This window comes from Odocoileus virginianus, chromosome 2, assembly GCF_023699985.2.
Source record: "Odocoileus virginianus isolate 20LAN1187 ecotype Illinois chromosome 2, Ovbor_1.2, whole genome shotgun sequence".
In the NCBI taxonomy this organism is placed as follows: domain Eukaryota; kingdom Metazoa; phylum Chordata; class Mammalia; order Artiodactyla; family Cervidae; genus Odocoileus; species Odocoileus virginianus.
The window spans coordinates 18,798,041-18,816,909 of NC_069675.1; the positions used below are offsets into that span (position 1 = coordinate 18,798,041).

An 18,869-nucleotide genomic window follows, 5' to 3' on the forward strand; every position below is an offset into this window, starting at 1 on the left:
GTCACCGTCTGGGCCTCAGTTCTTCATCTAGAAACTGAATTATTATTTTTATGAGTATAAATACATATGTAAAATATTGGAGCTTATATAGTTGGACAATACTGTTTGATACTTTTTTCATGTGAAAAATAATAACATTGTATTAACAGATAAAACAGGAGTACATCTTCTTCTTGCAGTTATAATCACATCCTTGCCTGTCATTTTAGCCATCATACTGACATTTGTTCTGTCAGACCGGAAGCCATGTGGGATTCTTTCAGACCGAATGGAGTTAGGAACTGGCTTCTTTTTTTTTTTTTTTTTTTTTAGTTTATAATCATTTTATTTCAAGTGTATTTTTAAAATCATAAATGGAGTTTTGGAATCCAAAGTCAAAACATTTATTCTTCATAGACTCAGAATTTGACAAGCAATTCCAGACCTTGCTTTCCAAATCCAGTGTTCTCTGCTATTTTTCAGACTGAGACCTGCCGGAGCCTGCCGGCAAACGAACGGGTCGAGAACGCAATTACCAGAGTACCTGAGAAAAATAAGACTTAGACAGACTTAGAAAGACTTAGACAGACTTCGAAAGATAGGGTTGAGAGGGACAGAGTCAGCTTGCGTCTGACTCTGCCAACTTTATTGAAGAATACCACACCTATATATATGCTAACAGGAGTTGCTAATAGATCAAAGGTTTGCATATGTGCAGAGCTACAGGCACAGGTGTTTTAAATTCCTCCACTTAAGATCAGTAAAGCATCACCCTAGCGCCCAACATGATTAACTAGATAGAAAACAGGCTTCAATCATGACGAGTTTATCAGCAACAGGTGAAAGATTGCTACAGCAATTTCCTTGAGGGAGGTGAGAAAGGCCAACCTGTGCTTTAATAAATCAGGGGTGGCGGGACAGAGAGGGACCTCTTGATCTCTCTCAGAGCCAAGAAGGAGCCTGAGCAGTCAGGCTGGCTCCCCGCAGAGACCTAGTATTTAAAACTACTCCATTCTAAACATATTTTGGATAACTGTTGTGCACTTGCTGTTGATAAGATTCTTCTGAAAACAGTCCATCAGACATATAAAGAATGGTTTCTGTCCAGGTATCAGCACAGAGGGGAGAACTACTAAACACTTACCAAAAAATCATCTATTCATTTAAAAAATAACAAAACCAGTGCTGTTCTCTGCATGAAAGAGAACATGCAAAATTAAATTACTTCTGTAGACTGTGGTAATATTTTATTACCTACACAGGCCTCAATCTCACTTAAAGATCTTTCAATGCAAAGTCACCATCAGGATTTACTCAGTAAAAATCCTGGGTACTAACATGGCCCTACATGTGCTATTCCAAAGAGGAACAGGTTACTTTCGAGGAAAAGAGCTGCCTTGGTAACTTCCCTCAAATGCTTATTTTAAATAAACATAGTTAATGGAAATATTTTTTAAACCAACTCTGGGTACTATCTTGCAAACTGCCCACCAAATGGAAAAGGAAATCAAAACTTTCTCGCCTTATTTGGGAAATTTTCCACCTTTACTTTTCAGATTATGACTTTTACCTTTTTTTTTGACTGTCTCATAAAATATTTAAAAATTTTTAAATTCTGTATTCCAATGTAAGAATTCATTTTCAAATGATCTTCACAACCCAGAACACAGACAACAGAGCAACATTTTCAAGTCACATTGATAATAATGAAGAGATGAAAATGGACGGATGTCTGAAAACAGGTATTCCCTCTGCTCCAAAGGTGAGCAAACTTTTAGCATGTGAACAACACGGAACTCCATCCCTCAAACTCAGAATGCTTCCATTTCATGTGTCAATATATTATTCTTAAAACTTAAAATTTGGTCACTTGGAAAGACGGAACAAAAATTACTCCCCCACCCCCCTAGACAACAAAATAGCTTTAATCGCCCCATTCTCTCCCCACAAAAACAGGGAAGTAGTTAGGGCTGAAGCCTTTAAATCTGAAATTTCAGCTCCTAAAACATTGCTGCAATCTGCTCAAAGGTGCAAGTTCACCATGTGTCCTTCTCCGCTACTTCCTCATTTATAAGTTTATTCACACACACACACACACACATGCGCGCGCGCACACACTCGCTCACTTGTACTCTTACTCTCAAGTAAGACAGTTTTTTGTGTTTGATGATAAATTATGAGGATTATGAACTAGGTGTGTACAGGGTTTCATAGGTCCTTTGTAAACATCAGAGTCACTGAGTCCTTTTCTCCAGAAGCCTGAAATCAGATCACGCGACCAGCGAAATCACTATTTCCCCAGACGCTGCTCACAGGCTGCATACTGACGAAGGGCAGAGAAAAAGTCCTCATAACTGATGTTTAGGTGGGAAGGCAAAGAGATAATCTCAGTCAACCTGATGTGCCAGGGAAGAAAGCCTAGTGTGCTGTCCACAGGACCAAACTTCAATACTAAATCAGGGTCAGGGAAACCATTCGAACTAAGTAAACTGTCTAACATATCTACATCCAAATCTGTGGATTTCTTTTGCTGCTGGGCTACTAACTGGCAGAAGTCTTGAGCAGCTCTTACAATACCTGCTTTTCCATCTTCTGGGGACAGCACCTTCACTGCCGACTGGCAATTTAAAACTTGATCATCTTTGTCATTACTATTTGCAAACTCTGGTGAGTATTTGGAACAATCTAAGCCCAGAAGTTCTTGCTGTTGTTTTAAAATTTCATCCATCAATCTGGAATTATTTCTTTGGAAAACACCTCGCCCCCGCCGCCATCTTCCTCCTGCCCCGGCAGCCCCGCCCCCGCTAGTACATGGACAGTTCTGATTGGTCGACGTGGGACTCTGACGCGGCCTTTGAGTCAGGAACTGGCTTCTTTTTCTCCTTGTACTATGGGGCTACCTTCCCAGTGGCCTAGAGTTTGTTCATGAAAAAAATAAATAAATACGTTCATGAATGTATTCATTAACATAAGAACAGGAATAACATTAACATAAGAATAGGAATAACCTTGACTGAACCCAAGAGTCCACCAGAGTTGTGGCCTGCATTTCCAGGCCAGAGGCCAGCACTCAGCCTGCCTTAGAGAATGGGAGACATCCCTCTATTCTTACCACCAACAATGAAACCTACAGATTTTCAGTATGAGTAAAAACTTACTTTTATTCATAAATGCCTTTTACAATTTCATAACCAGACGATAATGAAAACCAAGGGGTGTAAAATACTGAAAAGAATTCTTATATTTGCTTTAGAACATATGTGACACTTGAAACATAAATTTTAACAGGTCAGGTTGTCATTTACTTTTAACCATATTATGTTAATACTATGTTTATTTTCAAAGTTCTATCTAGAATTTCTAAAATGTTTGATTTTCCTCATTATAAACTCAAAATACCGGAGCTTCTAAAATTCAAAATAAAGTGATTTTAATATACCAAATTGGTTTACCTACCCACCTTCAAGTGTTATTTACCAACATTTAATTGTTGAAATTTTACAATGAACATTATTTCTTATCAGACACATTTTGTAGGATCAGGCATATAAAATTCTTAGCACTTTTATTCCCTACTAATTCAAAAGCACTTAGGGAGTTCCTGTTTTATGCAGGGTAATACACTTGCTTCCTTAAGGTAAATCAACTGTCCCTGCTTTCCAGTAATGTACAAGGAGGGGGACACCCACACAGGAATAACTGAGTGCCAAGGCAAACTGATAAATACCGTATTAAAGTACGCAAAGCACTAGGAATACTAGGGAGAAGTTTCCTTCTGTATGGGAGATGGTAAAACACTATGGTAGCAACACTGAATTTGGGCTCTGAACATCATTTTCATATACAAAGTCACTAGGAAGGAGTTACAGTAAGACCCAGTGTTTCTACTCCTAGGTATATACCCAGGAGAAATGGAAACATAGGTTCACATAAAACTTGCACACGAATATTCATAGCAGTATTACTCATAATAGCCAGAAAACAGAAACCCAAATGTCCATCAACTGATGAACAGGTGAATTAAATGTAATGTATCCATGTAGTTGAATATTATTTGGCAACAGAAGGGAAAGGAATTTCCACCCATACAGTATCATAGATGACACTTGAAAACGTAGTAAGTGAAAATGATCACATGTTGTATGATTGTTTTGTATGATTCCACTTAAATGAAATGTCCCAAGCAGGCAAGTCTATGGAGACTGAAAGTGGATGAGTGGATGCAGAGAGTTAGGGGAAGATGAGGAAAGCCTGCTAACAAGTACAGGGTTTCTTTCTGGGGAGATGAAAGTGCTTCAAAATTGATTGTGGTGATGGCTGCACAACTTTGAATATACTAAACACCACTGAACTGAATACTTTAAATGGGATGAATTTTAAAGTATGCAAAATTATGTCTGAATAAAGCTGTTATTTTACAAAAAAAAGAAAAAGATTGAAGGGAATTTTAGGTAGAAACCATAGCTGAAAGCCATTGAGCACAAAAGCCTATTTAGGTGACCCTGAGCAGACCTGTGTGGCTGGGACTTGATCAGGTAATGCTGAACATGGGGTGCAAAATGGGAGCCCCCAGAGGAACACAGCCCTGCCAACACTTTGACTTGAGCCCAGTGAAATAAATCTGTGTTGTTTTCAGCTGCCAGTTTTGTGGCCATCTGGTCACAGCAGGTCTAGGGAACGAATACAGGTCTCAATCATATTGACCTCTGAAGAGCCACACATGTTTGAGAGAGATCTGATTTGCCTCGAGTGTTACCCATTACATGGATTTTAGTCCTACTATAAGCCGGTAATGGGCTTCCCTGGTGGCTCAGATGGTAAAGAATCCACCTGTAATGAGGGAGACCTGCGTTCTCCCGCATTTAGTATAAGCCAGGAGTGGGGCCTCTGTAGCCTGTCAACCGTTGTCCCCGTATCTGTCACAGACGTAAAATCACAGATGTTAGGGGGTGGACTGACATTTAGATATAAAGGGTAAATATCTACATGGAGATGTCCAGCATACTTCTGTTTCTGAGCCCTTTCCTCTATGTGCGCTCCCTCGGCAAGCTCTTGGATTCAAAGTTAAGCACCAGGGCTTATTTCCAGATAAGACCCACATCTCTTTTGTGTATGATTCCAGCTCATCCTTCAGGTTCCTCCCCTGCATTTCCTAGATCTGCTCGACATTCACTCCTGAACATTACGGCAGCACCTCAAACTCGACATCTCCAAACGAGATCCAGCATTTTAGCTCCTCAATGTGCTGCACCTCACCGTGGTGACACATGAACCACTGCTCCACTAGTGCTTAAATTCTAACTAAAAACTATGTAATAGAGAACAGTGTGAGACAAAATCTCTCTGTTGTGTGTGGTTAATTTGATTGAGACTTGGACCTTCTTTAACAGCATCATACTTCTGGTGCTCACCATCAGAGCAACCTGGAGGTAATCTCTGATTACCTAAATCCTCAAATCCCCAAATCCTCACATCCCTAAATCCTCACATCAGATTAGATGCCAGCACCTGTTGGTTCTGTCCCCTCCAATTGCTTGGGTCCGCTTAGCCTCTCGGACGTCTGACCTTTCAATAGTCTTTGCCTGCTCCAACCTAGTCTAAACACAGTTTCAAAGTATAGGTTGGATCACACCCCTGCCTAAAAAAAAAATAAAAAGCCAAAAAACCTCTTTGTCACCTTTGGAGGTTGCTGGGGTGCCACCTCATTCTAAAAATTAATAAATATTAATCCCATCTTTTCCATTCAGTTTTTGGGCTTCCCTGGTGGCTCAGTGGTAAAGAATCTGTCTGCCAATGCAGGAGACACGGGTTCAATCCCAGGGTTGGGAAGAGCCCCTGGAGGAGGAAATGGCAACCCACTCCAGTATTCCTTCCTGGAAGATCCCACAGACAGAGGAGCCTGGCGGGATACAATCCATGGGATCGCAAAAGAGTCAGACATGACTTAGCGATTAAACAACAACAACCCATTCAGCTAGAGAAAATTCTTCTTTCAAGAAGAATCACAGATAATAAATGCAAGAGGTTTGATAGAAGCTGAAAATCAGTTTTGCAACCCCTAATGAAATAATGGATCCAGGCAGTAGTCATCAATGGCTGCTAACACTGTTAGATGAAAGACCAACAAGGGGAATTGACGGTAGTGGATGGCAGCACCACAAGTAAAAGTCGCTCAGTCGTGTCTGACTTTGCAACCCCATGGACTATACAGTCCACAGAGTTCTCCAGGCCAGAACACTGCAGTGGGTAGCCTTTCCCTTCTCCAGGGGGATCTTCCCAACGCAGACACCACCACAAACCACCGATCAAACTTAAAATCACCAAAAGTGTAACAGTCAAACATCATGCTCCTCCTGGAGTGATGCAAAATATACAGCATCATACCCTAATGCCATGTATAAGAAATACATTGTATGTTGATTTTCACATAGAAATAAGGATGACTCCTTTCTCTATACATACATACATACACACACACACACACACACACACACACACGCATACTACAGCATCATCTAGGGAGTATTCTTGGAAAAAATTTTCAGACCATAATCAAATCAATTTTCTAGATCTAACTAAACACCATGGGGATACCATCAGCCAAATCCTAAATGAAGGACGTTCTATAGGATATATGACCTAGTTCCTTCCTCAAATAAAAGGCAAGAGGAAAGAAACGAAAAGCAGGGTAATGTTATAAAGCTGGCAAAAATTTATTTACCAACTAAATGCAATGTTGGATCCTGATTTTAAAAACCTGCCAAAAAATATTTCTAGATAGGAAAACTCCATACAGTCTGATTATGAAAGAAATCTTACTAATTTTGTTGAGCAACAGTGATATCGAGGTTTGGTTAAAATTTAAAACATCTTTTATGTTGGAAATACATCTTTAGGACTTCCCTGGTAGTGCAGTGGTTAAGAATCTGCCTGCCAATACAGGGGGGAAACAGACTCAATCCCTGGTCCAAGATTCACATGTTGTGGGTCAACTCAGCCCACGCACAACTACTGAAGCCCACGTGCTCTAGAGCCCAAGTTCCAGAAAAAGAAGCCACAGCAGTGAGAAGCCCACACCCCACAACCACAGATTAGCCCTGCGCTCACCACAACCAGAGAAAGCCTGCAGGCGAAAAAAAAAAAAGAAAGCCTGCAGGCAACAAAGAAGACCCAGCGCAGCCAAAAAACAAAGGAAAAAAAATTTAAATACGTCTTTAAGTGTTTACAAGCAAAATGATACAATACCTGAGATTTACTTTAAAATTCTCCAGCAAAAGAAAGGGGTAAATGGAACAAGAAAAGCAGAATACTGATAGTTGTTGAAGCCGGGTACATAGAGTTTCATTATTCTAGTCTCTGCTTTTATGTTTTAACATAAAAACTTATAAAAATAAATATGGATAATATTGAAATTATTCCATATTCATAACAAAAAAGTAACATGCCCAAACCTCAATCTATGCTGAACACTCAAGTGTGAAATAGATGTTGTGAGTTTCTCTCTCAAGTTGGTACACGGGATAACAGTCTTGGAAAAGCTTGTTTGTAGATTTCTAACCATTTCATACATACATGTGCAATATGTATACGTGTGTATACACACATGTATATACATACAAGCCTGATTTCACTGACATGCAGTCTGTGTGGCTGCATAAGGCCCCCATGTTAATATTTGAATAAGGGCCTCACATTTTCATTTTGCTTTGGCTCCCACATATTATATAGCTAGCCATACACACAGACACACATACACTCACATATATGTGTATATGTGTGTATTTATACTAAATACCACCAACAAAAATAACATGTGCTGAGTATGATACATATATATATATTTATGTTAACTATGTGCGAATTTAATAGGAAATATGTGTTCTTTGTAATAAAAATTTCTTAGAAGTTCTGTTTCTAGTGAGGCAATTAGGTTAAAATGGCTCTTGAAAATCTCTGCACATATGTGTTTTAATTAGCAAATAAGGTCCCTGGTCTTTGCCCCTCTTCTCCTCTGACTAAAAGGATACTTTTTATTTACTAGTTACTTTTTATTTACTAGATAGTTTAAGGCTGAGAAAACACATACTAAAATAAACCTTTAAGGGACGCTGTATTTACTTCACAGTAGTCGAGAAATACTTGAGTGAGAGAAGGATATATAAAAGAACCAAATCACTATGCTGTACACTTGAAACTAATATAAAATTGCAAATCAATTATACCTGAATTTTAAAAAATGAGAGAAGGTAAAAATAAAGCCACATTCATACTAATCTGCCACATTCACTGGCTTTTCTTTTGAGTTTGTCTTTATTTATCAAATCCAGATAAAACTAATTCTTTTAAAAAAGATTTCTCTCCCCCTAGAAAAATTTCAAATCTGCAGAAAAGCTCTAGGAATAACACAAGAAATACTGTATATCCTCCACCTAGATTTATCATTGTGTTAACACTTTGCCACACTTCCCTCTCTCTCTCTCTCTCTCTCTCTGTATTTACACACATACATATAGGTGTTTCTCCAATGGCTCAGCCGGTGAAGAATCTGCCCGCAATGCAGGAGACACAGGAGACACAGGTTTGGTCCCTTGGATAAAGAAGATTCCCTGAAGGAGGAAATGGCAACCCACTCCAGTATTCTTGCCTGGAGAATCCCGTGGACTGAGGAGCCTGGCGGGCTACAGCCCAAAGGGTCACAAAGAGTCAGACACTACTGAATGACTAAGTGTATACAAACATACACATATTAATGTTCACCTTGATTTTTGCTGAACAATAGTTAAGTTGCAAATGTCAAGCCACTTCACCCCTAAACTTTTCTGTATGCACTGCCTAAGAATAAGACATCTTCCAGTATGACAATATCATTATCAATATCATTATCACACCTAAGAAAATTAACAATTATTCTATAAATTCATTTAATATGCAGTTTATATTCAAATGTTCTCAATTATCTCAAGAATGTCTTTTATAGCTATTTCCTGGGGTTTTTTATGTATATACCAGGATACAATCAAGATTCAAGCATTGCATTTGGTCATGGTATCTCTAGTCTCTCTGTATTTAGAAGAGTTCCTCTACTTTCTTGTTTTTTTTCATCGTCCTGATTTTTTGAGAAACCCAAGTTAATTACCTTATCAGTGACTTCGTTCAGGATTTGGCTCATCATTTCCTCATGATTAATTTCCAGTTAAACACTGTGGGCAAGAAAACTAAACAGGTGACAGTGTATAATTCTTACATCACATCAGGATGGGTGCAGTGTTAGGTGCTTCCACTTTTGGTGATGCTGAACCTTTAATTACTTGGTTATTGTGGTGACAAGATCTCTTCATTTTAAAGATACATTTTCCCCTTTGTAATATCATCTGTGGGACTATATTTACATCCTTTTATGGCTCCTGTTTCCCAATACCTTTTCAACCAATAGTTTTAGCATCCATTGATGAACCTTGCCTTAATCAAATACTGCACTGGGAGCTGAAGACCATATTAATTGCTTTCAGTTACACTTTTTAGAAATTGCTATAAATCTTGACAAAAGTATTTTCTATTACTATTTTTTTCTGCCAAGCTTAAACTTGGCTCATTTTAAAAGTTATAAAATTACTTGATGATTTTAGAATGATGCTTGGTTGCTGCCGTGTGCTCTGCTGAGTGCTGTCACTCGCGACTCTTTGCGACCCCGTGGACTGTAGCCCGCCAGGCTCCTCCGTCCATGGGGTTCTCCAGGCAAGAATACTGGAGTGGGTTGCCATTTCCTCACTCCAGGGGATCTTCCCCACCCAGGGATCGTACCCACCTCCCCTGCTTCTCCTGCCTTGGTAGGCGGATTCTTTACACTGCACCACCTGGGAAGGCAGTGGGTTACTACAAAGCTTAAAGTAACCCTCAAGTTCTTCCAAGATGCAGCCTCAATTATATTCTGGCCCAGGTGGCTATGCGGTAAATAATCTGCCTGCCAAGGCAGGAGATGCAAGAGACGCGGGTGCGATCCCGGGGTCAGGATGATCCCCTGGAGTGAGGAAATGGCCACCCACTCCAGCATTCTGGCCTAGAAGATTCCACAGACAGAGGAGCCTGGCGGGCTACAGTCCATGGGGTCACAAAGAGATGGACACAACGGAATAGCTAAGCACATTCCCAACAGCAATTCACAGAACCAAACTGGCATACCCAGTCTCTCAAATCTACCTTTCCCAGGATGCATACCAGGCCCTTTGTCCAGACTTCTCACGTGGTCTGCTCTCTATCCATCTCAGTCCTTCACAGACTTGGAGGTCTCACTGGAATGTCACTTCTAAGCCTGTGCCATGGTTCCTCGGAATGTGATCTCACCCCTCCAGAGAGACTGTTTTCTGTGCTCAGCTATTGTCTTACAGCACAACTACCATCTCTTCAAAGTGTCTGTTATAACATGTACAAAATGTATTTAAGAGAACTAAAATATTTATGCAGTAAACACTAGTGGACTCAACATGCAGGGTTAAAAGAAAAAAATTAACTGTTAACTCTGAAATCTCTCCTGTCCCTCCTCAGAGAAAATCACTATCAGAATCTAATAATCGTTCTCACTCCTTTCCTTCCCTGTATTGTTTATCACATTCGTTTGGATACCTAAACACACTCATTTCACACTTATTCCACTGAGCATGTTCTTTGAATTTTATATTAATGGAATCATTCTGTGTATAGTTCCTGCAATCTGCTTTGTTTCTGAGAGATTTGGCATGTCAGTGTGTTCAGCTGAAATCCCTTCATTTTCATGCTATACATACAGTACTCTAGTGTATGAATATAATACAACTTGTGTATCCTTTCTTCTTCTGGCGCACATTAGCATTGTTTCCTATTCTTTTGGCTATTATGAACAGGGTTTCTATGAACATTCTTGTGGGTGTGTATGTAGCAATGGAATTGATAGCTTTTCAGGATAGGATGTATACATTTACGTTTGCTATATGATACCAAATTGCTTTCAGAAGTGATTATACTTATTTTTTTTACTTATCTTTTCATGGTCACCAGATTCTCCAACCAGATCGTTAGCTATTTAAGACAGAGATAGATCTGATAGTATTTTTGCTTAGAAACACTAGGCATTTAATAAACACTCATTAATTAACTGATTCACTGATTGGCATTAAAAAGAAAATTTGAGGGATTCTTTTGGTATTTTCATAATAAGAAGATGATCCATGGGAAAGTTAAATGTAAGAATGTTTCTGAAGTAAGAAAAAATGTAAGCCTTTCTGCAAATGTGGCAAAAAAAAAAAAAAAAATTAAGAGAAAAAATGAAAATAGAAGATAAATACCATCAATATTCCCAAGCAGATTTTAGACAGTTATAGGAAAATGGAATTATCAGAAGCAGGATACTTTTTAAGTATCTAATATGTGTTTCGTTTCCTTCTTTCTGTAACATTATTCCACTCCTTCAAAGTCTTCAGTATCTCAGATGTGGTAGGTCGTTCCTTGGGGTCCTCTGAGAGTAATTTCTCTAGAAGATCTTTCTGTAATGACAATAAGAGTCAATTCTAGGAAAGAAAACATTGCAATAAACAAAATTCAATTATTTTTAAGTGCTTACTTCTTTGCCGTCAAATACATCTAAGTAGCCACTCCTTAGATCTTCAAATAACTAAAAATTAAACATATATATGTTTATTAGGAAATGATTCACTTTGGAGAAAAACAAACTTAAGAAGCACTAAAGGCTGGGGAATACCAGAATTCTATGATATTTCTAGATTTTTAGAAAAATCTCTTCTGCCAAGAAGCAAGTGGGAATCCTTCTCCCCCACTACCCCCTTTAAGAACCATCCTGAACATCACAGCATGTGGAAGTTTTAAGAGCATTGCATGAATCATCTCCCTGCATCCTTTTTGGAGCCCTCTGCAAGGTATTTTCAATATCCCTGCCTTACAGGGGAGAAGGCTGTCGACTCCAGGCAAGTCCCTCTTACTGACTTTCAGACTAGGATATCCAGTTGCCTTCAGCCTTCGGTGGCCCGCCACTGTCTCCATAAGAAATCCATATTCTTGTTTTAATTTCATACCAGTATATCTTTCCAGTACCACTGACCACCAACCACTTGCTTGACTTACATCCTCCAATAAAAATGACACTGCCAGCTATTCCCAAATACACTCTTCCCAATGCTTTTCCATGCTCGCGTCACCTTCTCTCTAAATTGGAGTACTGGAAGCCAACCAATTCTTCAGAGCCTAATTAAACACCTCCATGAAGCCTAAATCCCTACAGCTGGCAAAGCCCCCCTTCTAGCTGTTTCCATTCGACTTCATGCCTTCTCCTAAAACGTGCATAGCATTCTCTTATGTTACCTTTCCTTATAAAATATAAGCTCCTTGAGAACAAGCCTTACTCATTTTCATAACCCTTGGAGAACTCAGCACAGGGTCTTATGCAAAGCAAGCCATCAATACAATTTTACAGACAGAGATGCACACACTTTCCAAAGAAGACCAAAGGTTTGGTCTTCAACAAAAAGTATTGGTTGCTCAAACTTGAAAGAGGTAAAAATTCATATTTAATTTGCAGTCAACACTAACATGCTCCAGTCCATCCTCATGTGAGGTCAATAACTGAAGCAGTACTTTGAATATGACGGTCAATAATTTTTGTTGCTTAATTCTTTCTGTGACATTGTATTTACCTTCGATGTTTCTAAAGAAGTGGGACATATATGAATAAGCTCTGCAAGAATCAGCCCCAAAGCATAGATGTCCACTTCATTTCCATAGTCTTTCACAGAAGAAAGCTGAAAAAAAACCCATTTATATTCGTGACTCACCTGATATAAATATTCATGCCTTCTAAAGCCAAAAAGTTATCTAACCAAAATATCTTATAACACACAACAATGTACATTTATTAGCAAGATATGTAGACCCTGACTACCCAGGTTCAAATCTCTGTCACTAAATATATGAATCACCTGTATACACTAATCATCAATGTGGGAAAAATCTAAACCCTAAAATGGAGATAGCAATAGTTTGAACCTCAGAGTTTGACTGTGGGGTTAAATGAGACCATTAGGTGAAGCACCCAGTAAATCACTTGCATGCAAATGTTTATCACAGATTCACTCATAATATTCCACAACTGGAAGCAAACCAAATGTCCATCAACAGGAGAATGGATGAACAACTTGTGGTATATTCATACAATGGAATAGTATTCAGCCACAAAAAGGAATAATCTGCTGTTATTTATAAGCAAGAACTAGAGGTTCTCCAACAGACATTACTTTGAGTGAAATAATCAAATATAGAAGAGCACATACAATGTGATCCCATTCATATGAAGCTCAAAATCAGGGGAAAGTAATCTATGGTGATAGAAATCAGAGAACTGGTTTCCTTTGGGCAGTGGAGAGGAATGGCTGATTGGAAGTGGGTCTAAAGGTGAGGAAAATGTTTCCACCTTCTCATAGGCTTGTAGGCTTCATGAACCTATGCCTTTGTTAGAACTAAAAAAAATATACGGACATTTAAGATCTGTGAATTTTATGGTGTATAAATCTTTCCTCAATAAAATATGACAATACTGGATGCAGAAGACATTTAAGAGAACGGGAGTTGAAAGGAAGCTGTTACTCCCCTATTCTACTTTCACACCTTTAAAAAAGTTTCTTATGTTTTTATGAACTGAACCTGTCATTCTACTCAACAATTTCACTTCAAAGGCTCTATCATTGATTATCATAGAAATATTTGTTTTTAGACTCAAAGGTAAGGAAGAAGATATATAACATGTCTACAAATGTAAAAAGTTGAAAACAACCTAAATAAATGCCCATCAATAAGGAAATAGTTAAATGATTGCAGTATATCTGTATTTTGGCATACAATACAGTTGTTAAAAAACAATGTGTCAGATCTATTTGTACAGATATGGAAAGATCATGATACACCGTTGAGTACAAAAAATTAAGTCACAAAATAACATTATAGTAGCCTTATAAAATGTATCTATTATTTTTAGGTAAAAAAGTCTCCATAAATATATGTGTGTGTATATATATAATATATATATATATATATATAATATATATATATATTTTTTTTATTTTTTATAACTCAAGGAAAATGACCTAAAAGGATAAACTACCAACTCTGGTGAGAAGAGTAAGAATAAAAACGAAGAGTAATGGTAATTTTCCATTTTCATTCTATTTACTTATGTATTGTTTTAATTTTATGAGTACCTGTTATTTTCATAATTAAAAAATGAAAGAGATAAAAAATATCTAGACAGAAAGAAAGGGGACCTCACCTGTTCTGGGCTCATGTATCGCCTAGTTCCCTTTTTACTTGTCCGCATTTCATGATTTTTCAGGTATGTAACAAGTCCAAAGTCTCCGATCTTGATTTGGTTCATAGTTACTAAAAATATGTTACCTGGCTGCCAAAAAAATATATGCTATAAGTGCCAATTTGACAGAGTTTTATCACATATCCAATTCATATTTCATAACAGCTATTTTTAAATTTACTTATAAGGCATTTACCCTCTTCTAGGTAGCCCAAAACAGGAAACTTATTAATATAAGTCTTTAAAATGCGAGCTGAGGAAGTCAAGAGATTTTAGCTGACAGCAGAGAAAGCTTGGGGCATAGCTGCCTTCAGATATCTGAAGATAAGTCAAAGATGGATTCACTCCTGCCTGGTCCCTGTGGGGATGGATCCAGGACTAGAGGATGGAAATGACCCCAAGACTTGCTTTTAATATATCCTAATATAGTAATCGTGTGGTCCAACAAATGGGAGTTAGAGAGTTCCCCATCCTACAAAGTAGTCAAGACAGGGCTGGACACCTACTTAGTAGAAACATTGCTAACATGAGTCCAGCATTTGAAAGGGATTGGAGGAGACACCCTTAAGATCCTCTCCAATTTTCAGATTCTCAGAATGAGTCCATTCCCAGTAATGCTGCAGAATACCATGTGCAGAATTTTCCCTGGGGGCTTCCTTTATATTCATTTCTCCAGGCTTCTGACTTCTGCCGGAGGAGGAGCCTGGGGCAATTGGGAAATTGAGCCTCCTCAGCCCATAAGCCTTCTCTCTAGAAACCTCTGTAGCTCTTACCAGCCTCTTTGCTCTAGTTCTTAAGGTAAATGCTGGTTGACTTTATAGAACAGGGGCTTACTGAGTAAAGACCATTATCTGGCAAAGCCGCCAGCAGCAGGTATTCTGCAAAGCATCACAAAATAAGATGCACTCTTTTGTTTACATCCTCTCTCAGATGTGAAAAAGCAGTAACTGTATGAGTGAAGTTAGCAAGTTGAAAAAGATGAAAGAAGGCTCTGTAGAATTAAAGTCTGACCTTTGAGCACCTGCAGACATAGAGCAAACTCTCTGCAAACAGACACAAGAAAAGATGACTCCTCGACAAGAGGCACAGCCAGTGCAGGGTACAGGAGGGCCGGCCACGTGGTGGGAGAAGGGAGCACTAAGCATTTTCACTAACTTGTTCTGATGAGGGCCTGGGAGGAAATACCCAAACCTCTGAGTAGAGGAGATGACTGTGTAAGTAGATAATTTATTTGCAAATGATTGTATAAATAGATAATTGTGCCTAATTTCTTATTTAACTCTATATGATTCATGTCAAAGTGAAGATACAGCCATTATAAATGTATTCTTTTGAACAGAGTCCTTATATCCTTCCAACTTCAAAGAACACTTTCAGATACTGTTATTAACAAAACGAGATATTGGAACCAGAGGCACCCCAATATGAAGGCATCAGACATCTAGCCCCTGAGAAGACCAAGGATGCAATACTTCTTAAGGGCCATCTTTTCCCACCAAGGCCAACAAACAACCATGTACATGGCTGCTTATTTTTCTCAAGGCATGTTTTTCTTTGTTTCTCATTCCTGGCTGTTTTAGTCATGTGGGATAAGCCCAAGGTCCATATAGACGAGGTGCTTCTGTCTGATCCAGAATGACCAGGAAAGGCTCATAAAGAAATTGAGACCAAAGGGGACAGGTAGAAGAGCGTCTCATGTAAGCCCATGAGCAAAGGTTTGGTGACAGGATTCAGCATGGGCGGTTTGTGACGACTGTAGGCAAATCACAGGGAACAGAGTGCCGAGGGAAGACTGAAAAGCTCTTCTGTCTGATTTTGAGGAGGAAATGGGAAAACTGCTCATCTAGACCATGAGAGAAGCTAGGAAGCCAGAAGAAAAGGAAAATACGAAAGTATACTGCATGTTCCAAGGTTTGCATTGCTGCAGTTTTCCAATCATGGGGCAGAGATGTCTCACCAAGTGCCAAGCAAATTCTAGACTCTGGACTTAGTGGCTGTGACTGCCCTCAAGAGTAATGACTTAGAAGGTTAAGAGAATCGTGTTCCCAAAGCCAGAGTCACCAGAGTCTCTTCTGCCTCTCAGACAAGCCTGGGCAGCAGCAGAGGCGGAGACAGAGCACTCATCTGGATGGGCCGGCCACAAGGAGTATGTGCACAGCAATGTTCAGCATACTAAAGCTGCTAGTGTTTACAACTGGGGTGAAGGTATCAGCCAGGACAACAAATAGGACCAGAAGTGAATGAGCAATGAGTTTCTTACAGAGCTCAGCATCTCAGTACGTTTACAGCCCTGGCAACCACCTGGTTGATTCTGTAGCTTGGTGCCTGGGGCAAGTGCTATACCCACTCTAACCATACAGGATCAGAGATGTTATATCCTCAGGACTGTCTATCGATTCTAAAACTAAAGAAGATAGACTTTCACATTAATAAATTCTATTTACCAATTCCCAATACAGCCCATTTTCCACTCACCTTAAGGTCTCTATGAATTAAGTCTTTTGAATGTATATAATGCACTCCTGTTACTATTTGTTGAAAGAACTCCAAAGCCAAATGTTTGTCTGGTTCCTTGCCTCTTCTTTTGTCAATCCATTGCTCCAACGTACCTTTATCACAATATTCCATTTGGATGAAAAGGCACCTAGTCTTTGGTCTGGGATAAAATTCACTGTATGTTAAAAGTAGCAATAAAAATAAATTTATAAAAAATGCGCTTAAAAATTAGATTAAAAGATGACACCTTCTTAAAAATGCCAAATATGTCTCAAAACAGAAATCTAAATATAACAAATGTGAGTCAACACATAATAAACCACTGTTTATTTAGGTCATAAGTTCCCAGATATCAAAGCTTTGTTTAGTTAAGCTGTAAAGTAGCAGCCTTCTCATTCTTTAACGCTGAAGGTCCTTGAATATCTTTGCTAATAGATAGGAGGAGAAGCATAAGTACGATGGAATTGCAGAAAACCAAATTTCATTATTATATATTGCAATTTTGAAACATTTTAATTCATCATTGCTCTACTGAGCATCTATTTTGCAAAAGACACGGAACAGGTAGCTAAAGATAAGAAAATGAGTTAGACACTCGCCTTGCTCTCATGAGGATTATAGTTTGATGGGAGAGAGATAAAGGAAAAATAAGCAGAAAACAACAGTAGAGCAGGCCCCAACCTCTGGGATCTAATGCCTGATGATCTGAAGTGGAGTTATATAATAATGATAGAAATAAAGAGCACAAAACATGTAATATGCTTGAATCATCCCCAAACCATCCCCTCTCCCTGGCCCATGGAAAAATTGTCTTCCATGAAACCAGTCCCTGGTGCCAAAAAGGTTAGGGGCTGCTGCAGTAGCACATGGATAGGAGCTCTGAGAGAAATGCCAACAATTGTCATGAGGAATAGCAATGAGGCAGGGCTTCCCAGGTGGCGCTAGTGACAAAGAATCTGCCTGCCAATGCAGGAGACTCAAGAGACGTGAGTTTGATCCCTGGGTTGGGAAAACCCTGTGGAGTAGGAAATGGCAACCCACTCCAGTTTGCTTGTCTGGAAAATCCCATGAACAGAGGAGCCTGGGGAGCTACAGTCCATGGGGTCACAAAGAGTTGGACATGACTGAGCGACTAAGCACTCACCACACAGCAAGGAGGACCGACTTTGCTGATCATGGTAGTTGTTCTTTTCTGAACTAAGTTGGCTTTAATATGAATTTGAATTCTTTGAGCTTATGTTGGCTGGAAAATAGAAAAAGGTAGCCAGGAATTTTCTAAAAGCTGAAGAAGTCCATATGCGGATGGTACTTCTGAAACTAATGATACAGTTCTAAACTACACGGTGTGGAGACAGGGCTGGAGTCAGGAGGTGGTGAATGAACAGGCTCACCATGGTCTCAGGTTTGCACTGGAACGACTGTCTCCAGGGAACCCTGGATGACTTTCAAAGGGAGGCTCTTTATGAACCTTCAGGCCTTGTGCAGTGGTTTGCCTGAGACAGACATGAGTGATGCAAGGGCCGGGGGGTGCCCCCATCACAGCTCAGGGTCTTGGAATTATTCAGACTGCCCATCAGCTCACCACGCGTGGCATGATACACACAGAAGGGATCCCGTGACTGCACCCTGCCAACCAGTTGAGTGGAGCAGAAGAGCGTTAGCAGTGGGGGGAGGGGGCCTCCAGTTGCAGGGCCTACACGTGCAAACCTTCCTCACAAGACTGCATTTACCACCTGGACTGGAGTCCGGGCACGTGAGAAAGCCTGTACTTTAAACAACAGAGTCGGGAAACCCAAGCCTGGGATCTCAAAAACCACAGAAAGCGTTAGCCACTCAGCTGTGTGCCTCTTTGCGACCCCCCTGGACTGTGGTCCACCAGGTTCCTCTGTCAGTGAAATTCTCCAGGCAAGAATTTACTGGAGTGGGTTGTTTCCTTCTTCAGGGGATCTTCCCAACCCAGGGATCAAACCCAGGTCTCCCACACTGCGGGCAGAATCTTTGCCATCTGAGTCACCAGGGAAGCCACTGAGGACGATTTAAAAAAAGCGTT

The 18,869-nt window shown here is 39.6% G+C and overlaps 1 protein-coding gene and 1 pseudogene across 3 annotated transcripts in view; both read right to left on the reverse strand.

The window, feature by feature from the left end:
* Positions 1–286: 286 nt before the first annotated feature.
* On the reverse strand, positions 287–9,151 carry LOC110135146 (dehydrodolichyl diphosphate synthase complex subunit NUS1 pseudogene; annotated as a pseudogene).
* The window catches only part of EIF2AK2 (eukaryotic translation initiation factor 2 alpha kinase 2), a 40,703-nt gene continuing 24,947 nt past the window's right edge, over positions 3,114–18,869 (reverse strand). For all 3 annotated transcript variants that reach the window (XM_020890038.2, XM_020890036.2, XM_020890037.2), the window contains 5 exons: positions 16,799–16,979; positions 14,285–14,413; positions 12,660–12,764; positions 11,573–11,623; positions 3,114–11,495 (listed from right to left, as the gene is read on the reverse strand). In XM_020890038.2, coding sequence (XP_020745697.2) covers positions 11,373–11,495; positions 11,573–11,623; positions 12,660–12,764; positions 14,285–14,413; positions 16,799–16,979 — 589 coding nt within the window. In that variant the 3' untranslated portion in view covers positions 3,114–11,372. The remainder of the gene's footprint in view (positions 11,496–11,572; positions 11,624–12,659; positions 12,765–14,284; positions 14,414–16,798; positions 16,980–18,869) is intronic.